General features: G+C 40.3%; 1 protein-coding gene across 11 annotated transcripts in view; it reads left to right on the top strand.

Annotated features, from left to right (window-relative positions):
• The first annotated feature begins 11,649 nt into the window (after nt 1-11,649).
• The window catches only part of GPBP1 (GC-rich promoter binding protein 1), a 38,929-nt gene continuing 30,391 nt past the window's right edge, over nt 11,650-20,187 (top strand). The window contains exons 1-3 of one of the 11 annotated variants that reach the window (XM_052776860.1): nt 11,650-11,767; nt 12,692-13,752; nt 14,559-14,626. In XM_052776860.1, coding sequence (XP_052632820.1) covers nt 13,635-13,752; nt 14,559-14,626 — 186 coding nt within the window. In that variant the 5' untranslated portion in view covers nt 11,650-11,767; nt 12,692-13,634. Of the gene's footprint in view, nt 11,776-12,226; nt 12,320-12,441; nt 13,753-14,558; nt 14,627-15,509; nt 15,675-16,676; nt 16,808-17,444; nt 17,553-20,187 lie in introns of those variants that run through there. The other 10 variants (XM_052776864.1, XM_052776861.1, XM_052776863.1 and 7 more) reach the window with 10 other exon arrangements.

Genomic DNA, 20,187 nt, shown 5'->3' with positions numbered 1-20,187 from the left:
TTTTTTGTCCCAATACGCATGAAGTGGGAATGGGGCCATTTTCAGCTTGGTTTCTTCATCCCAGGCTATAAAGGCTCAGGCTTTTGATTTTGGAGTCACATGTTTCTACTTCTGGCCAAAATAGCATCTGCCGTACTTGCTATACTGAGTATTGCTCTGCTGGAGGGGTGGTGTGTGTCACAGCAGCAGTTGGGTGCAGTAATGCCACAGACTGTGTCCCACCTGGGGAATTCAGGAGGCTCGAGGCTGTATCGTGAAGTGAACGGCTTCTTTGGATGTGTCTTAATTTGGGTTTGCAGACAGTGTAGAGATCCCAAGCTAGTTTAGGTATTTAAGTAGTGGAGCTCTGTACTGTTTGATTTATTCTGCTGGGACCTGTTGCTCTGAGAAACAGAGTAAATTTAACTTGTTGTGTGCTCCACTGCTAAGTCTAGCCTAATTCCAGTATATAAACTGTTTGTGTACCTTAACACTACACAGCAGCCTAAGATGTAGACATACCTGCTCTTGATGTACCTGGGGTGAGATGTTGACGACACAAAAGCCCCAAGGCTTTGCAGAAACGCATTTTTTTAGGAAAGTTGCCACAGTAACCAGCAGCTCCAGCGATACCTCATCCTCTGGTTCCTGACCAGTCTTTGCCTTTTTCTGAAGTTTTGTATGCAGATTAGGGAGTTGTCTGGTAAAAATGATCAGTGACAGACAGATAAGCTATGTCAGAGCACACTGCAGGTACCCAAAAATTAAGAAGGAAGATTTAATCCTTTCCATCTTTGACTGGTCTGGAATGCCGCTAATGCTCCTTAGCCTTTTTCAGTTTTATTCCCTCTAGATACACCAAACCCAGTTTCTACCCCTGTTCCCTTGAAGCCTCAGCTTGGGCAAGGCAAAACAGCTTCTCATGAGCACAGAATGTGTAACACATACACAGGCCTGTTCATCTTACCAACAAAATAGCATGGAAAGTGCAGCAGGAAGAACCTCCAAATCAGGGAAGTACATATTTGCTACTATACACATTTTCTTAATAGGAATTGTCCCATTGGATGCAAGCAGCTATTTCCTAACTTCCGAAGTAGTTTACTCACAGTCTTTCAACTGTTCAACATGATTAAGTTTTTCAATTGTATGTAATTTTACAGAAAAATCTTTCGTTGTTAATTTGCCACTTAAAATCTCTTATCAGATTTAGAACTGATTTTTTTTTATTATAATTCAGACAACTTTGATAAAATAGTATGAACTCATACCTCTACCACAACAGGTCATGAGGTGTGTTGCAGAGCTGTCATATAAGTTACAGCAAGAATTCTGGAAAAAACCCTAGGGCTCAGTGCTGTGAGCAGGGAGCTACAAGACGGGGGGGGGGGGGGGGGGGGGAAGTAAAACTTAATGGGATCTAAAGCATAACAGTGAAAAAACAAGCATTTTTTTTCCTGTCTTTCCCTGAGATTCAGTTTGGCACTTGGAAATTGCAGCTATACAGAAAAGTTTACAAATGTTCGCAGATTCCAATGGCTACAAAAGATGGTGAAAATCTGGATCCTGAAGGTTTGAAAAGAGCTGCTATAATCTTGTATCTGTGTGGGGACTGGATTTAGATGGCAATACCTATAAGTGCAATTATGTTCCATGCTGTTACAACATGTGTTACCTCCCAGTGGTTTTCACTGAGTACAGATCAAGATAAAGAGTGAGGATGGCAAAGTTACTGGTGTAAGCTTGTTTGAAGGGGGTGGAAAGGAGCAAGGATGTGATTGTACCACCTCTTTCTCAATTAGCATTTTTCTCCAGAAACAGGGGTGAGAGTGTGGTATGCTCCTGAAATGTAGCTTGGAAACCAAACTACCTTGTGCTTTTGTGGAGTCTGGTACGGCATTGGTATGGAGCTTCCACCAGGGCCCAGTGCTTTCACGCGTGGGCTTCTGCTCTCTGCCTCACCTCCCTGAGCAGAAAGGCAATGTGAGATTGCTCTTTCCGTTTTACAGGGACTCAGAGATAGCTGAACAAAATATGTGTATGCATATATAAAATGAATCAAATAGTTATATCAATGCAAATGCAGTTTTCCATAGCTGCTGGACATAAAAGACCATGGGGAGTTCTGTATTTCAGGGTGTCTTTTCTCTTGAATTGGAATCAAGAAGATGGGACAAAAGTCTGCCTAAACTGTTCTTTCTGAAGTAATGGGGGAGGACACATTTTTGCGTCCATATTTTGACTATATTTTATCATCTAAGTTAGATCAAAAAAAAAAAAAGAAAAAATATTTTGAATTAATTTTTTTGTTTCAATTGATTGAAACAGTCAAAAAAATTGAAAGAACTAAAATGAATTAGAAGACAAGAATCCAGTCATCTTAAAAAAAAGAATAAAACCAACGCCCCCCCCCAAAAACAAACAAAAAACCCCCCAAACCAGTAATGCTATGAAGCTGAACAGTTATAGGTGAGGAGTTGTAAGATAAGGAGTGCAGAAGCTCTAGAAGAAAATCTCTTGATTTCTAACATTTTTTTCTCCTTTACTCTTAAAGAGTGATAAAATTAAGTCTTACTTTCTGCACTCTTAGTTGTGTGCTATCCTATCATGGATACATCCAACAGATATATGGTGATCAGAGAATACCATAACCATGTTTGAAGTCTTGATCTGTATCTGGGTGGTGTGAATGTTACAATATTTTTTTCACTTCAGTCCAAACTCTTCTAGCAAACCTGTTGCCCAAAACCCTAGAGTAATGGCCTCAAATAGCCTTTTCTGCAGGCGTAATGACAAAAAGTAAAGCCTGCTTATTCAGGAAATGGAGCTGGTCTTAGACCCTTTGGCTGTATCTCTACTAGTAAAATAAATATGCTCAGGGATGTTTCCTAGACATTAAAACCACCAAAAAGCATGGAACTACACACATCTCTGCTAGCAAAAGCTCTGCTTCCTTCAGAGACCGCCTGTTGCAGGTGCACTGTTGAACACAATGACTCCTGAAGGGTACTGAGGAGGCAGGCTTGTGGGAGCAGGGCACAAAGCATGCATGGACCATCCTAACAGTTTGATGTTATGGATGACTATGTGCCAGCGCTATTTAACTTACTGGGAAAGATAGAATTGTAAAGGTAAAATTGTAAAAATACAAGTCACAATCTCCAACAAATCTCTGAGCTTCGAGGTGGGAGGACAGAAGGAACCCCATATGCGTAGTAGGCACATCACTTACTACATTGCTTGTTGTGCAGATACCATGGTTCTGAGGATAGGTTTTGCAATAGAGGATGAATACACGAAGTAAGTTTTTAAATCCCCTTTGTGTCTGTCTCCCAATGGTTTAATTTTCATGAGTGCAAGTAACACAGCTTTCTGCAGTACTAACTGGACTCCCGTATAATGTAAGGAAGTTTGACTTTTTAAAATAGCCTTGCTCTCTTACCTCTCATGCCAAATTTTCAAAGGGAATAGTTTCCCTTACCTCCTTCCCAAGCTTTTAGTATTCTGCTATTTTTATAAAAATGAAAGTTAAATTTCCTCCCTAAAGAACATGGATAAAATTAAGTTATTTACTTTTCATAGTAATAATAATGAAAAATTAATTGTAGTAAGAGGCAGAAGAGCTTATTTTTGGTGAAGCTTCCAACAGCCAGCAGATTTACAGCAAGGAGATGTTTTACCTGTTGCAGATTTACAGCAAGGAAATGTTTTACCTGTTACAGATTACAGCATGTGCATATAAAGGCAGCACTGGTAATTACATAAGAGATGGTGTAATGTGAGCATAACAAATATTTTTATTTAGGGGAATTTTTTTAATGGTTTCTTTTTTGTAAATTTAACAATTTCATCTGTGTATAATTATAAATAGTTGTAAACAAAAGGTTAGTAATTGTAGCAGGAACTTAGGCAGCCTGACTCTCCTGGCCAAGTCACTCCCTCAGTTCCCCTCTACCAGGAGAAGCAGCTTTTCAGTGAGCATTTCCTTCTGAATCATTCTTAATTGGAACGACAGTTTTTGTTTGGGTTTATTTGTCATTCAGTTTAAAGTACCAAGGGTTTTCTAGCTAGCTGGTATCTTGGTCAGTTTGCCCTCTGGCCTCTTTTACATGTTGCTTGCATAGCCTGTATTGAGTTTCTCCCTCTTTCTAGACTCCAGAGTCTTCCCCATCTGTTCCAAGCACCTGTAATGCATCCCCTCACTTCCCAGGTGGCATCTCCTTGCCTGTTCCTTAGCAGGGATTCACCCCCACGAAGCTCCTGCCCACAGCAGCTCCCTCAGGCATTTTACAGAGGTGGTCTAGGGAAGGCTTGTTATCAGGGACCTACCTTAGGCTGTACCCTACAACCCTCCTGGTTTTACCGCTGAAGGGATGGGATAATCCTGGTGTGAAGGGAATGAGCCCCATGTTCCCTCAAGGGCCCGGCTTTCCTGGGAAGGGCTTCTGGCTTAGAGAAAGTGGCTTTCTGATTGTCTTCATACTGAAATGTGACTTCACTTGCAATGTAAATGAAAACAACTGTTGGTCAGCTATGTATAGAAAAACAGATGACCACTTACATCCTCTGTATGCCTTGCCTGCACTGTTGGGCAAGGAGAGTGTAGGAGTTTTTAATGAAAGGGTAGGTGTGTGATTGAATTGTAAACAATTAAGAATATGATGAGAAACAATTTCTCCTAAGTATAGTATTAAACCTCACTAGTTTTCATTTTATAGCATCTGCAGAAATGTCACATTGTATGAAGAAAAAAGCCATCATGCTTTTTGGTGTCTCAAAATATTTTATATGCATACACAATAGCCATCATAATTTGAAAAATATTTACAGGAAACTTGCTTTTACTTAGTAAGGAAATGCTATTAGCCATACTGGAAAAGTTAGTATAGTGTAATAGGATATCATTGCTTTGGAAGGACTGAGAAGGAGTATTTCCTAAGCAGGAAGCCATGTACTTGTGTTTTGAGGGTGTTTTGCCTATTTCTTTTGAGCCAATATATTATAATTAGCAAGATTACAGAAAGTATCATCATTGTCTTTTAAAAAGTTCACAAAGATACACAAGTGTTTATATTCTGCAAATGTGAAAACTAAGGCACAGAAAAGTTTGTTTTAAAAAAAAACCCCTCAGCCAAAGCCTAATGCAGGATTTCTGGCAGAAGTGAAAATCAAAACAAGACAATGCTGATTTGAAGCTATTGCACCACCTTCATGAAGTTTGTATTTCAGGGATTTCAAATTTAGAGTTATTTTCCACTCATTTACAAATATCAGGAGTTTCTAATAGCAACATACAAAAATGTCACTATGTAAGAGTGTAAGTATCCCTTATGTTGGGTGGGTGTCCAGTAGGAAAGAACTGTATCTCTAAATTTCCAATTCTGAACGAATAAAAGAGAGCGTCTAAAATTTGTTCAGAGGGATCTGTAAAACAGCATAATGCAGCTCCAGGAAGATAAGTCTAAGAAAAAATTTCATTTGCTTTTGACCCTATTCACAACGCTTCATACTGTTAATTACCTTGGGTCACTTTTTTTTTGGTGTTTTTTGTTTGTTGTTTTGGTTTCGTTTTTGGGGGCAAGGTTTCAGATGACAGAACCATACAACAGATAGTAGAAACCTCTGCTGCCTGTTTTTGTCTGTGAAGGGAAAATTAAAGAGGATCAGCTGAGAAAGAGGCAGATATCCCTCTTTAGCCTTTTGCATTTAACGTTCTTAAAATACTTAAGATTTGCTGGGGCATTTCAGCCTGGTTTAAAGGTGGAAGAAACATTCTGTTAGTCAGAAAGCTGGTTTTAGTCTTTCTTGAAAATACTTGTAAGTGAATCTTGTTTTTGTCATGTGATGCTCCCCCCCCCCCCCCAAAGGCTGATTGCTAATCAAGGTAAGGAACTGCAACAGCTGAGCCCATTCTATCAATCTTGATAATAGTTCTTTTTGGAGATCATGCCACAAAACTAAGGAGCTCTTTGAACTGTGAGTTATACCCCATGATGTTTAGTATCTATGACAAAATCTAGGCTTCCAGTGGTTCTAGCAAACAGATCTAAAAAAGTGGTATAAGTTTGTGTCTTTTTTTGGTGAGGGGGGGACGGACAGGACAGATTATTCTATTAATTAGGTCAGTTAATATAGTTGGGAAGACACTGACAGACTTTTCTACATCCAATTCTTTCAGCAAGTCTGTCTGTGTAGAGAAACAACAGATCTCTGGGTCCAGTTTCCTAAGGTAAGCCTCTGTAGTAACTACACACACTTTTAAAAAACATGGTAATATATACGTTGATGGTAGGCAAAACTGGCAGAAAAACCTTACAAAAATTGTTTTCTTCACTTTACTTGGATGTGAAAAGTTTCTAAATTAATCTAGTCATTAAAAAATGGGGGAAATAAGATGTCAAGTTGGTGTCAATACAGATTATTTTTTTTTTTAAAGAAAGAGGGTTAAAGCAAATAGATTTGTCTATGAAATGAACCTGCATTAAAATGAGATTTGCTCATATTTAAGTATGCAAGATCCTATCATCATGCTGGTCATCTGGTCTCCTTACTTCAAAATTAACATGCTGTAAGTTCACAAGTTAGCTAGTTTCATTTTAGGGAAAATACAGGAATTTCATTTTAGAGAGAAAAGGGTAGGGTAAATACAAACATCTTATGAAAAATTAGTCACTTGATACTGTATGTTCCATGTGTAATTCCTTCAACTTGTTCCTTTTCATCTGAACTCTTTCTTGTTATTCATAGTTATTATTTTGAGTTCTTTCTGAAATGTAGAACAGTGGGTATTTGCTTGCTGTTATTTCACTTTCATGGGTGGAAGGTGGGCAGAAGGGTGTAACAGGGCAGAAGTTGAGTACATTTAGGATTTACTTATTATTTTAGAGAAGGTGTATAACATGACTTTTTCCTTCAACAGAGTAAATATCATGTAGATAACATTCATCTGGGACATATCTGAAGAACAGTTGTACCCTTCTAGCCCCAGTTCATTAGCTGGTTAACTTACATGAAAGGAATACTACTTAATGGAGATAAACCATTAAAATAGTTTCAAATAACCCTTGTTTTAATACTGCCCAACATTTCTGAAATGCATTCTTGGAGATGGATGCTTTTATTGTTAGAAGGAGAAAAGCTACTAGTCAGGCTGTTTTCAGTTACAATATAGGTGAAAAACTAGATAGGGAGAAGGTGGTCTTTCAAAAGCTTGATTCTTAATGATCTTTTTACCTCCAATTAGTATAAACAAAAGATTGGCCTCTGAGTTCTTATCCTGGCTTTCACTAGTGTCACTAAGATATTGACTCTTTCAGGTAGAAGCAGCCATTATCTTGAGAGAGAGAAAATGGTCAATTAATTTCAATAATAGAGGTCAAATTTATAATTTTGTGTCATTCAAAATTAACACCTAGGTTTTGCTTCAAAATATGAACTGTTACCTACAGCTTTATTGAAGTCTTTGCCCTGAATGCTGCTCTTTGATGCTGCTCATCAAAGTCAGTGGTAACTTTTAATATTAAAGTTCTTCAGAAAAGAATGACTCAACAAACACTTATGGTTTAATTTTCAGACCTGTTCGGTACTTGCTAATTGTGTTAAAGTGCCTTGGACTTGGAGATGCTCAGAACTCTTGAAAAATTGAATAACTAGAGATTATACACACTATGATGCAAATAATAACGGTCAATTCTTTAATACAGTCAAATCACGTTATCTTACTTGTATAGGTAGACCCACTGAAATCCCGAAGCAATTGGAAAAGTCATTTTACCTTCCTTTCATGGAAGGGATAATACATATAAATAGACAAGCCCAGATACTTTATACCAGTGTTCATCATGTTACTGCAAATTGTAATGACTAGATGCTGCTATGCACTTTTGTATAATGCTTCCATTCTTGTAATTTTGTTACTTAAAATGTTTCATATTGTGAACATGAAGCTGAAAGATATTTAAAACTCTGCAATAAGGACTGTTTATTAGAACTGTGTTTGGGATCTGATTGTACAAATACTCTGCTGAGAAGAACGTACATTAGAGTTGGGTTTTTATTATTAATGTTAGGTGGATGTTTTCTTTCTAGTTTTTAAATATTGGGCTCATTGCATTAGAAGCTTTCTGGATCAAATCTGTATTAATCAGATTTTAAACCTGTTCCAAGAAAATTTTGATTTTGGCCTGCTGCCTGATTCTTTGGTTCAAACTGATTTTATATTGGGCACACTGGGTTTTTACTACAAGGTCAAGTGTTTTGTACATCTTCATGGAGTGACACAAAAATTGAGTTCTAAGACTTGTATTTAAATAGGGATAGTTAGTATTTGGTGGGAGTTAAAATGTTTCTTGTTTAATTTCTTACATCTCAGCATTTCCCACACATTTTTGTTTCATTGTATTTCTTCAATGTTTTCATATACTGATGTAGACAGTCCCTGAATATGGCATGAGCTATCTTTCTCTTCAGTCATCTTGCAGTCTGTAGTCTGATCTACACCAAACAGAACCTTAAATTACATATAGTATTCAGAATACTAAATTTGGATTAAAGTGCTAAATGTGTTTTTCTTCTCTTTTCATCAAACTACCCAGAGGTACCTCAGTCATTCAAAACCAGTAATTCTTAGCTTGTTCTTAGATCTCTACTGTTGTCTAAATTCCACACGAGTTACCCTTTGCTTATATCATGGTTCATTGAAAAGACTTTAAAAAACATGTGTGAGCATCTGTGGCAAAAATCTTGGCCTACTTCTCCAAGCTTGCTTAACGAAAGAGAATGGTTCATATGGATATATCCTCCCCCCTCCATATTAATTTGCAACGTAGATGTTGCCATAACCTCCTATAGCAGTTTTCCAAAACAGACCTGTTCTGCTCAGCCTAACTAGTTTCAGAAGCTGTTTCTCTTAAATATCGGTTGCTTTAATGCCCTCACTCTCTTCTGTGCTCTATGTACGTCTGAAGATCCAGGTACAGTTTGGGTTCAGAAGATCAAATAACAAGTTTTACAACCAAAAAATGCTATAAATACTGCTTCGCAGATTTGCCATTCTGACAATCTTCTGTCTTTCCTCTTGCTCTTCATGACAGACAATGACTATTTTTATCCCAGGGTTTCTTCATCAGTAATGGAATATGTATGGTTTTATCAGTGTAGTTTAATTATTCCCCACACAGGCAAACCAACCTATATTAGCAGAACATTGTTTTGCTGGTATAAACTCTGTGTATACCAGGCAAACCAGCTGGTATAGTTAGGCTATGCATGGCAGGAACCTCTTCATAAACCAAATTCACATACCAGTAGGCTTGCAAATTAATTCCTTTAAATTAAGGAATGCACGCTAAGAATGTCCTGTTGACTCTGCTGGAACTGCTTGAATGCTTGTGACGTGTAAACTCAAGCGCGTTAAAAGAGGAGAGCTCTTGGTTTGAATCCAGTGTGAGGTTTGCCACTGACCTCAGTTAAGTTAAGGACATCACCTCAGCTGTTTGTTGGGTGAAAGCCTTGCTTTTCATGAAGTGGAAATGGCATTACACCTTCTTTTATGGAACAATTAGAGATATAAATCAAACCCATTTCCCATTACTACTTTAAAGTAATTTCCCCAATGACTATCACAGCTTTTCCTGTGGTTACTAAAATTGATGTGGTTATTGTCACCGGAAAGAAATAGGACTGTGTACGAAGCAACACAAAGAGAAACCTATTAGGAGGACTGATACAGATAAATTTACAATCTCCTGCTACTTATTATGTTTCTCTTTTGATACCCATTGTATGTAATGCATTGCAAAGCCAGAAGATGCTCAGAATAGCTGTGCAGTGTGAAGGCTTTAGCTGTAACTTGCTCAAATGAATTGAAAGGTCATTTCAGATGGTTAATATAGCCTTAAGTGTCTGTTGTCAAGGTGGCCTGGAGATGCTTAATTGACTCTATACACTTTATTTTCGTACTGCTTTGGGTTCACCTCTTGTCTTGTTTTCCTAGGTACTGTTACCCATCATATTTTAGGATTGTATATGTTGCTTTGGGACCTGTATGTGAACCCTCTGGTCAGAGCTTTCTTGGTATTACACGTGTCTGAATCACGCAGCATAGTGAGTCCTGAGATGTTTTAGGTGACTTTTCCTGACGGAACAAACCCATTAGCTTCTAGCTGCTACCGCAGCCTATGTCTGATGCAGGTTAAATTGATCAGTATGTAGGTTAGAAATTCATATTCTGAAAACAATTTTAATAATGAAACTTGAGAGTGTGGGCAGTTTTGGTACTACGGTCCTAGTGACCACATGTAGACGCATCAGACTTGGCTCCTTGTCCGGCGCTGTGGTTCACAGTCGGGCCAGGTGGCAGAGCATGGCCCTGCCTTTCCTGTTTGTGGCTTCAGGCTTGGCAATGGACTGTGAAAATAGCAGTGGGGCTGGGGTATGGTCCGCCACCCTGCCTGGGAAGCCTGACTTCTGCAGTGCAGGTCAAGGTGAATAACAGGACACACAGTTTCACAGATGAGGTGGAGAAAGGAGATTGCAGTGCGGTCAAGGTTGTGATGGGAACCTAGAAAAAAAACCACCGTTGCTGTTAGAAAGTGGAATTGGGGTTGGCTGCTCAGAGTTGAGCTGAAGGTAGATGTGACCATAGCAGTTTCAGAGCTTCTGTCAGGTTTTTAAAGATTAATTTCTCATGTATTTTTCTACTTTCTAGGTTTCTCAGTTGTTGACTTTTAGTACTTTTGCCAGTAACTGTTGCTTGCTAGTAATTTTATCAAATGATGAAAATGGGTTATTTTGACAGCATATAGATGCCTGCAAAAATGCATTTAAAAATCCTACTGTTTGTCAGGGCTTTGAGACGTTTTTGTGAAAAATCAGTGCATAATTTCAGTTCCTACAATAATTTAAATCTCATAGTGGAAACGGCCACAGAAAGAAAATCCAGGCTCAAACGCAGGCTCCAAAACCACCGGCTAGTGAATGTGTTAATCCAGACATTTGCTTCCCAGGCTATAGAAACCCGTCACACCTCTTCCGAAAAAGGCACGCGCCGAACGACGGCATGGACGTTGAGCGTATTTCCACCCGTTTGCTTGTAATCCGAAGCCGTTTCTCTCGGTTCAGTGAGGACGCCGATGTCGCGGTCGTCCGCTGCGGCGGCCCTCGTTGGCTCTTTCGCTCGCCACCGGCCCCGCCGGCGCCGCGATCTAACCCCGCCGCCCGGGCGCGCCGTGCTCAGCCCCGCGGCCCCGCTCTGCCGGCAGCGGTGGGGACCTGCGCTGCCGGGTGCCCGCTGCACCCCCGCCTCGCCGCGGGAGGCGGCGGGCCTCTCCCCGGCACCGACCGCTCCGGCCCACGGACGAGGCGCAGCGGACCTTCCGCCGGCCCGCCGGGGCCCCGCGGCGCCCGCCCGGGCTGGCTTGGCCGACCCGCCGCCCGGCCTGAGCCCGCGTCGCGGTTTCGGTGACCCGTTCGGGCACCTCGGCGTGGCACCACCGGTGCCGGTTGCTGCGCCGCTGCGCGGTTAATTACGGCGGCGCCGGGGACTCCCGCGGGCGGGGCGGGCGCTGGGGATTCCCCCGCCGCCCCGTGCGGAACGTTCGGGATTGTTCCGTGACGTCACGGGAGGGGGGCTCCCGCCGGCGGGGTGGGGGCGAGGTCGCACCCTCGGCGGCGGCCGGGAAGCCCCGCCCCGGGCTCCCGCGGGGTCGCGATGGGGGCTCTCGCGAGACTTGTGCGCGCAGAGCATTGCGGCTCAGAGCGGCGCCATTTTGGGAGCGAGGCGAGCGGGGTGTGTGTGTGTATGTGTCTGTGTGTGCGCGCGTGTGCGTGCGCGCGCGCGCGCGTCGCTCTCGCGCCCGTGGCCCCCGCGGCTCTCGTGGGGGGGGGGGGGCCGCGGCCGGGCCCGGGGCACCCCCTCCCCTCCCCGCCCCCCCCCCCTCCCCTCAGGGGCGGTCTGGCGGCGGCGGCGGGCCGGCGGCGCGGAGGGGCCGGGGCGGGCACTGGCGTGCGGGCCGCCGGGCCGCCCCGTTCCCTCCCCCGCCGCGCGGCCAGGCCCGCCCTCGGGGAGGGCAGGGGGAGTCGCCCCCGGGCCGGCGGGGGGCGGCGCGGCCCCCCGGGAAGGCAGGGCGAGCGCCCAGCGCGGGCCGGCGGAGCCCTTCCCGGTGCCCGCCGCGGCGCTGCAACAAAAGGCCGGTCGTGGCCGGGGAGCTGGGGGGGGGTCTGCCCGCGCACTTGGCGGGCGCGGAGCGGCGACGCGAGGCTTCCCCCGGGGCGGGCTGGGGCTTCCCCCGGCGGCTCCCGCCAGCTCCTTCTGCGCTTCCGCTCGGTGTCCCCGGCCCAGGTCAGCGCCTCCCTCCCGGGTGCTCTCTGCAGACCTGTTCGTCCTCTCCAATAAAATGAGAAATGCCCTTTTCTTCGCCCCCCCCCCCCCCGCTTTTTTTTTCTTTTTCTTTTTTTTTTTTTTTTTTTTCTTTTTTCTCCTCTCGGGGATAAGAGGCAGGAGAACGTTTTCGCTATAGGCTGCGTTCTCCGATAAACGTGCCTGCTGCTTTCTCCGGAATGTGAGCGGAGGTTTAGCCGAGGGTTCTGTATTCGCGTTCGGTTCCCTGGTTGCATGTGTGTTTGCTTTTTAAGACTCAGGTTTATGTGTTTGTTTAACGCCAGTTCGGATTTCGAAAGGGAAGACTGATTGTTCTGGTTCTTTTTACCGTAGGCAGTTTGGATTACAGAGAGAGAGAATCCTGGATGTTTGCAGCCTTTTGCATCAGCTGGTAGGGAGGAAAAAAGGTGGAAACCGACCTGCAGCAGTTGCTTCTTGTGAAAGGGGAGAAATATCGGACACGGTTCTGGGATTATTTGTCCAAGTGCTTCGTCCTGAAAAGGCTTCTGAAACAATCAGTAGGCATCTGAGAAGTGAATTGGAAGTTTGAAGTCTCAAGCTTTTTCTTTCTAGCAGTGCCGAGCACCTCACCCTTGGATGCTTTTGTCCACATGGCATGGATACATGGCTAAACTTACCAAGTTCTGAATACTTCAGCTGCCAAAATAAAGTGCTTTCTTACTTTTAAATACTTCGTTCTTCTAGGCAACATTCCGTCTGAGTCATAGACATAACTAGTTTTGTTAACTGGCTCCAGGTTAAATGCAGCCTGAGTCACTGTGTACACATTGCTGAAAAGTTTCATGGCAGGTATTTTTCCCCTTATCTTATTTTTTAGATTTTCTGACATAGCCTTCTGTCATTTTGCAGTGAGACCTATTTTCTAAATGAAGAATCTAATAGATGTTTGTTTATCATTTTTTCTTTTATGTTTTATTTAATATTTTTGTTGAAAAATGTTGTTGCCAATAAGCAGTATGGAGGTATCCAGATAGCTGTTGTTTACAAATGCCTCTGTTACCCGAAGCTAGGAAATGTTCCAGAGTTCAGATGTGAAATTTGGATTTTTGGCTTCACAGTTTGTGGTGTAAAAAGTGTATTTATTTCACCTGGAGCTGATGCTTCTTATAGTGATATGTCCATGGAATAGACAACAGAAGAACTTGTCAGAGAAAAAAAAAACTTTTTAAGACAGAGAGTTGGCAAATTTTGCAAGTAGCCTTGTGGAATCTGTAAGCAAGAAGAATCGGTAGCCGATTTCTGTGAGGTCAAATCTATGTCAAACAGCTACGAATGTAGTATCAACAAGAACTCTGGATATTATCTCAAGGAAAACAAACTGGAAAAATATAAATCACACAGTACTAACACCTTGTGCGGTCCTCTTGGATTAGGTAAGTGGTGTAGTGTTCATAAATCAATTTACAGTTGAATATACATTTTACCAGTTGAGTGGTTAAACCAGTAACATTTACTGCCTTGAGGTGGTTGTTTTTTTGAGACTGTTGAAATGAGCTTGCAGAATCTAATTTTTACTTGCTGTTTTTAATAATTAATGGAATAATTCTTTAAGAATTTGAAGAATACATGTACAAGGAGAAATGTGTAGGTAGGAGTGTGATTTTTCCTGGGAGTTTAAAAAATAGGTACATCTAGACTGAATCCTTTGGTAACTTAACCTTCACGTTAATATTGTAATCTCAACAATGAGCTGTTATAATTATTGAACAGGTCTGCTGGATGGCTTGCACGTCTCAATCTTTCCATTTGTTTTAGGTGTTTTTGCAGCATGAAAGTACTTCCAATGTAGGGTGGTTTTTTTGTCTGTGGTTTTTTTTTTTTATTTTCTTCCACTGTTCTTTGTCACTTATGGAAACCAGATATTTTTTACCAAAAACTAGTTTACTGCCTGTGCAAACTAGCTTTTTAATGTGTTGTTATTTTAAGGTTGGGTTCAGAGTAATTTCCTATTCTGGAATGAGAATGAATGAGTCTGACTGACTGGTTTGCAAGTATGACATTACAAAAAACCTTCACCTTTTTGGAAGGATTTAAAACAAAATTTAGTGGTGAACTAACTAATTTTGTGTGTTATTTTTAGATTTATTGCTGTCCCCTTCCTCCGATAATGGTTAAATGTTTCTGAAGAGAGATATAGTTTAAATGTTGAAAATAATATGTTTACACTATGTTTTTGTAGATTTGCATTCAGCTGAGTTGCTACTGCCTCAAAGAAAATTAAGATGGACAGAACAACTTAATTCAAAAGTCAGTGGTAATTTTACTTAAGTTCTCTTCCCCCCTACCCCACCTTGATTATTCATAAAGCTTTAAATAATTAAAGCATTATTGGGTAGACAGTAAACTGAGTGTCTGGTAAAGGTGACACATTTACTGTAGTAGCCACATTTAAAAAACATTTTCAGGGCTTCTGCAATACTGAAGTATTAGTAGTAGTGTGCTAATGAAAAAAAAAAAAATGTTTTTCTCTAAGGGCAATGCAAAGATGTTTGGCAAGATGGCTTGTGTTAAAGCCTTGTAGAAAAAGTTAAGTTAAGCATGTGAAACTGTATCTAAAGATTACTACAGTGTTTTTTCCCCCTGTAACTTGTTATTTTGACCACAAATGACAGACTTGCATCTAAATAAGTTTTTTAAATTCTCAGGCTCACTGAAGTAGTTCTATTCTGTGTGTTGTCTTGTCAGTATCTAAAAGTTGATCTCACTTGAGTATTTTGCTTTATTTGGATGGCCTGGCTGTTATTTTAACTTCTATTTCAGTTTTGTTGTTTTGAAAAAATGGAAGATGTGGAACATGAATAGGAGGCTGTTTCTGTAATCTCTTGTGGCTGTGGCTTGTGGGCTCTTCTACACAGAGTCTCAGTGTGGCTGGGGATTCACTGAATGAACTGAGCCGCATGTGAAGGAACCAAACCAACAGAGAAGAATGATCTTCCTCATTCCTTTATTTGTATTAATCTGTGTTTTGTTTGAAAGCATTTGGTAAATGGAAAGAGTTCAGGCCATTTCATTTGATTTTTGTCTGTTGTATGGTCATAAACAATAGTAATACAAGTACTTCCTTCTGAACTTGTAGGAAAAGTGATGTGTCTCTCTTTTCAAGCTATTAACTTGCAGTGCTGTGAGATACTTTTACCTCTTGACAAGACGATCTCGCTGAAATCAAGGAGCTGCATCCCTCACTTACTATTTTGGGTGACATCTTTATCTGGACTCTTTCCCTTCTGGATGTTTTGAAGGGTTTGCTTTTTAACTTCATTACATTAATTCTGTCTTTACATCTCTCTGTCTGCTGGTAGGATAATTCTTTTTCTTTTCACTGTGTTTGCACTTGGGAAGTGCAGTTGTTCTTACTTGCATGCAAATGTATTTGACAAGGATTCAGGCGTGTTTTCCAGCTGTGCCCTTGTACCCTAAGCAAAATTCATACTTGGGTGACGCCCACTGGGGAGAAAATGTCTAGCATGCTGGTCCGCTTTAATGCTTTCTTTAGGTTTTCATTTGTATAGTGCTGACAGTCTGTTAAGTGGTTTGCAGACAACTATGAAGATAAGGTCCTTGCCCCCAAGAGCTTGTACTTAAGGCTTGATGTAACCGTAGCTCTTGTACTGGAATAACTGTCAGCAGCTTAGCTCTTTTACTGATGCGTTTATTCGAGTAGAATCCTAAACTGGGTACACTTGTATTGAGAAATTGTCTTGAATGGTGTAGGCTGCTGTGCTGTGTGAAAAAACTGTTGGTGGAACCTTTTAAGAGTAAGCAGAGTTTAAACTTGCAGCAAAGCTTAAGTGGAATTACATCTGTAAAGTGATATAGGTAAATTGTGTAGATATTTAGCTTTGTTAGTACTTCACAAGTTAATGTACTTTACGGTCCTTTTTTTCCCCCCTCCATTCTAATGAGATTCTTCTGTTTAAAATGTGTGGATAAAACAGTGTGACAGTCATAGTTCATTAATAATTTCTGGGGAAGTTGCTTTTATTTATTTTTTAGTACTAGGAGTAAATTCTGTCCTGCAAGGAGAACTATTTGCTGACCTTATTATAAACGAACTTGAATGAGACTTGGCATGCTTTTTGTTTTGGCTTTTGTTACTGTGTGTGTTTGAGCAGTAGTATTACACAGTAACTGATGATAATGCCCTATGTGGTGCTATCAACTCTTCCACAATCATCTCCTTTCATATTTTGGGTAAACATAGTCAGGGAAACATCTGAAATACACAGAATTGTTTTTAGTGCTTTATATGTTCAGGATACGTCAAAACTGCTACCTTTTTCAACTGCTTTTCCTTCAGATCCTTGTGAAGACTCCAAAGTACAAGAGAATTCCTGGTGATTTTGTTACATAATGTATGCTGAACGGGGTGGTGATGTTGTTGCGCTAACACTTCAGCTTTTGGACATTGAACCTTGCAAAGGGCAGGAGGTTAGCATTTATCTAGCTTTCTGCTAAATGGTACTGCAAGTGTGTAGGGTTTCAAGCAGAAGGAACCTGGTTGTAGTTTACCTTCAAATATGAAGTTATTCTGTGTTACGTAATAGTTTTTTGTTTTTGTTTTTTTTAATTTACATTTTGGTACAGTGCAAGAAAGAAAAACTTTTTTGGATAAAAATGATGATTAAGTTATTCGAAGCGCTCTCATTAACTTTGACTGTTTCTAAAACATTTCCTAAAAGATGTTTGTATTGTTGCGACAATACTTGATTCACAGAAGTGATATAAACCCTGTTGCTTGTGAACCGTATCTATATATAGAAAGAGGACTATACAATAAAGAGCAGTGGTTGGGATTTTTAGAACACCAGTGTACCCTCAAGTTTGCCGACATTATAGATCCTTATGCAAAACAAAGTGTGCTTTAGTTGATTCATCCTCACATAAGGAACTCGAGCTCTAAGTAGAAATGAAGGTGGGTTTTTGTTATTTTTTGTTTGTTTGTTTGTTTTGTTAAGTCACTCTAAAACTAGGTTTTAGGGCTGTGGCTGTACTAGAGAATGTGTTGGCTTTAAATGGTTAAAAAATTGACCGTTACAGTTTGACTCCATACACTTCTCATACCTAGGCATGTCATAAGACTTTTGGAAGATTTGGCAGAGGACCTCACTCCTTCCTCAGTGTTCTGCAGGAAGCCTTAGTTGTCATACTTCTTCTTAAAAGATGAGGCAAGAAGGTAAATTAAAAAAAAGTATGGGTATTTTCTTCTATTCTTCCTTGTTGTCCAGTGCTAGAATACTCATCAGAACAGTTCTGTATTGGATGGTGGGGACAGTGAGACAAAACCAGGAGGTTTTACCTGCTCTGCACTAGCACAGTTAAGAAAGAAGAGGCTTCAGCTGAATTGTTCAGAACATGTTAATGTCTGTTGAACCAGTGGGATAGAAGACCTTTAAAGGTTCAGCTCCCTTTCCTTTTATTGGAGGTGTGAGTCTTTGACAATAAATTTTAGAAAACCAAAGAACTTGAGAGAATTACCGTACACAAACTTAACATTGTTTGTAAATTACATGTCTGTAAAACCTCTTCTACACTGAAATGTAGCAGGGGGAACGCGTGCACACTTTCCCTTCAAAGTGTTAAGAGGTTGGTTGTAGAGTTTTAAGCTTATTCTGTTATTGTGGCTGTGCATTTACATGGAGAGAAAAGAAAGGAAATAAATAGTCTTCAGTTCAAGTAGTTGTCATGCTTTTGCAGCAATTTGTGATCAGTAGAAATGCTTCCATTTTCAAAAACACCATAAAGCTTGTGTTAGGGTTTGAATATTATTTTCTGTTTTACTAACATGCAAATTTTGGCTAGCAAAATAACTTGAAGTTAGATTATTTTACTCTGTTCAAACTAAATGAATCACAGAGTAAGGAAGATCTCTAATAAGCTGTGTCTTTAAAAGGTGAATGAAAATTGAGATATAGGGTTTAAACAAAAGTGTTTAAAGCTTGCACTTGTCAACTTTACTTCAAATTAGTGCTATTCTTGACTAGAGATAACAAGAAAGGATCTGTTATCACAAGAAATTTTTTTGTTTAAAAGACAGTGTGTCTTGTGGTAGAATGAAAAACTTTTGATGGAGTGGATTATTTGGAAGGCCTGCTTAGTTTGAGAAAAATCCTGAACGTTTCTGTTTATGAAGAAGAGAGACTCTGTAGTCTGATGGCTGGGACTTGTGTATCTAGTTTCTTTGCCTAATTCAGGCAAAACTTTTCAGTTTTTCTATGGCTGATGCTAAATAGGTGAAATAAACATTTGAAGCTGGCCCAAGATGGGAGACTTGAAGGGTCAATTTATTCTGTAGCTCATTTATTCCAGAGTTGCTCTGTTTTAGTTAGAACTTTGCTGGCTGCTGATGCTTCTTCAGAGAAAAAAAAAAAAAAAAAATTACCTTGGCAAATAGCTTTCTCTTTTTGTTGTTACGAAATGCAGTACAGTTGGTGTTTGGCGTATCTCTGATAGTAAACATTCATTTTTAATTGCCTCCTAGAAAATTGTGTGCTGCCTTTCACTTCTTATTAGATCGTCACTCTTTTCTAAGTTGTTATACAGACTTGCTTATTGGACCCTTCTGAAATTCATATATATGCTTCGTTTGTCTTCCTGACTTAATAAGGATTTGATATACTTGCTGTAGCTCATTACCAAGGAAGCAAAGCAGCAGCAGTAGTAACAAATTTGAGACACTGAATAGTGTATAACCTTTTATTTTTTCTACTGTTATAACAACACTATAGTATACTTCAATTCTGATGGCTTACAACCTTCTTTTAGCCCATTTATAAATATTATACTAAAAATTATGGTGACAAGGTGAGGGTGGGTTTTCATACAAGTGTGTAGCTGAGGGGTGGAGTTAAGGTTCCCACATGTAGTTTGTGGTGTGCTGTACTTATGGTAATAGTAATCTGTGAGGTATCAGCTAAAAGATCATAGGTATGTGCCACTTAGATATGCGTACATGCTCATCTTAGACTTTCCTGAAAACTATGAATATGCATATATGCATGTGCTTTTAACATTTATTCTGTTAATGGTTGAATCAATAGGTTGAATTTCTAAACTGGTCTTCAGGGAGCATCAAGAAATCTGAATGCATACCTGCCTTCTAACTGGGAATTCATGGCTTGAAGCTTCCTTATTTATTTTTTTTTTCCTGTTAATAACTTTGCTACTCCACTCACAAGCTTCAAGTATTCCTAGCTGTTTGAGTTTATATTGCCTTTATTTTAATCATCTGGCAGTCTCTGAAATATCCAGTGTCACGGAAACTGCTTCCTGTAAAATAACACAGGCTATTCACGGAGCACGAGAAGTATAGAAGCTGAAAATGCAGAACTATTTTTCCTTGTTTCTAGCTTCTGGTGAGATGGGTTTAGCTGTCTTTTTTTTTTTTTTTCCTAATTTTTAGCATTATTTTAAAATCTGTTTCTCCTTAAATTTTGGTCAGCTCCATTTAAATTGGATGTATTTATTAATGGTAAACCCGTAAGATGCCAAATGCATAACAATCTTTTAGTAAACTAAATTTTTAGATTGTAGGTGGTTTGGCTATTTTACTATTATGCTGACCAGCCTTTTCGTTATTATATTGATGTCACCATTTTTATCTGTTTCTTTGTGTTGGGACATTATGAAAAAGCAAAGCTGTTTTTATTTATTCTGGTAGTTCAGGCAAATAGTGTTACCAAATGTATCTTGCCAACAGTAATGAAACCTGTCTTAAATATTGAAGACAGCTTTCTGGGCTAGGGAAGTATTTTTGTTTTGTACACTTGAAGAGACCTCCCTGAAGTTGGATCTCTTCAACACCAGTGGGA

Source organism: Harpia harpyja, chromosome Z (assembly GCF_026419915.1).
Source record: "Harpia harpyja isolate bHarHar1 chromosome Z, bHarHar1 primary haplotype, whole genome shotgun sequence".
In the NCBI taxonomy this organism is placed as follows: domain Eukaryota; kingdom Metazoa; phylum Chordata; class Aves; order Accipitriformes; family Accipitridae; genus Harpia; species Harpia harpyja.
The sequence above is the reverse complement of the archived record's forward strand: the minus strand, read 5'-3'. Positions and strand labels throughout refer to the sequence as shown.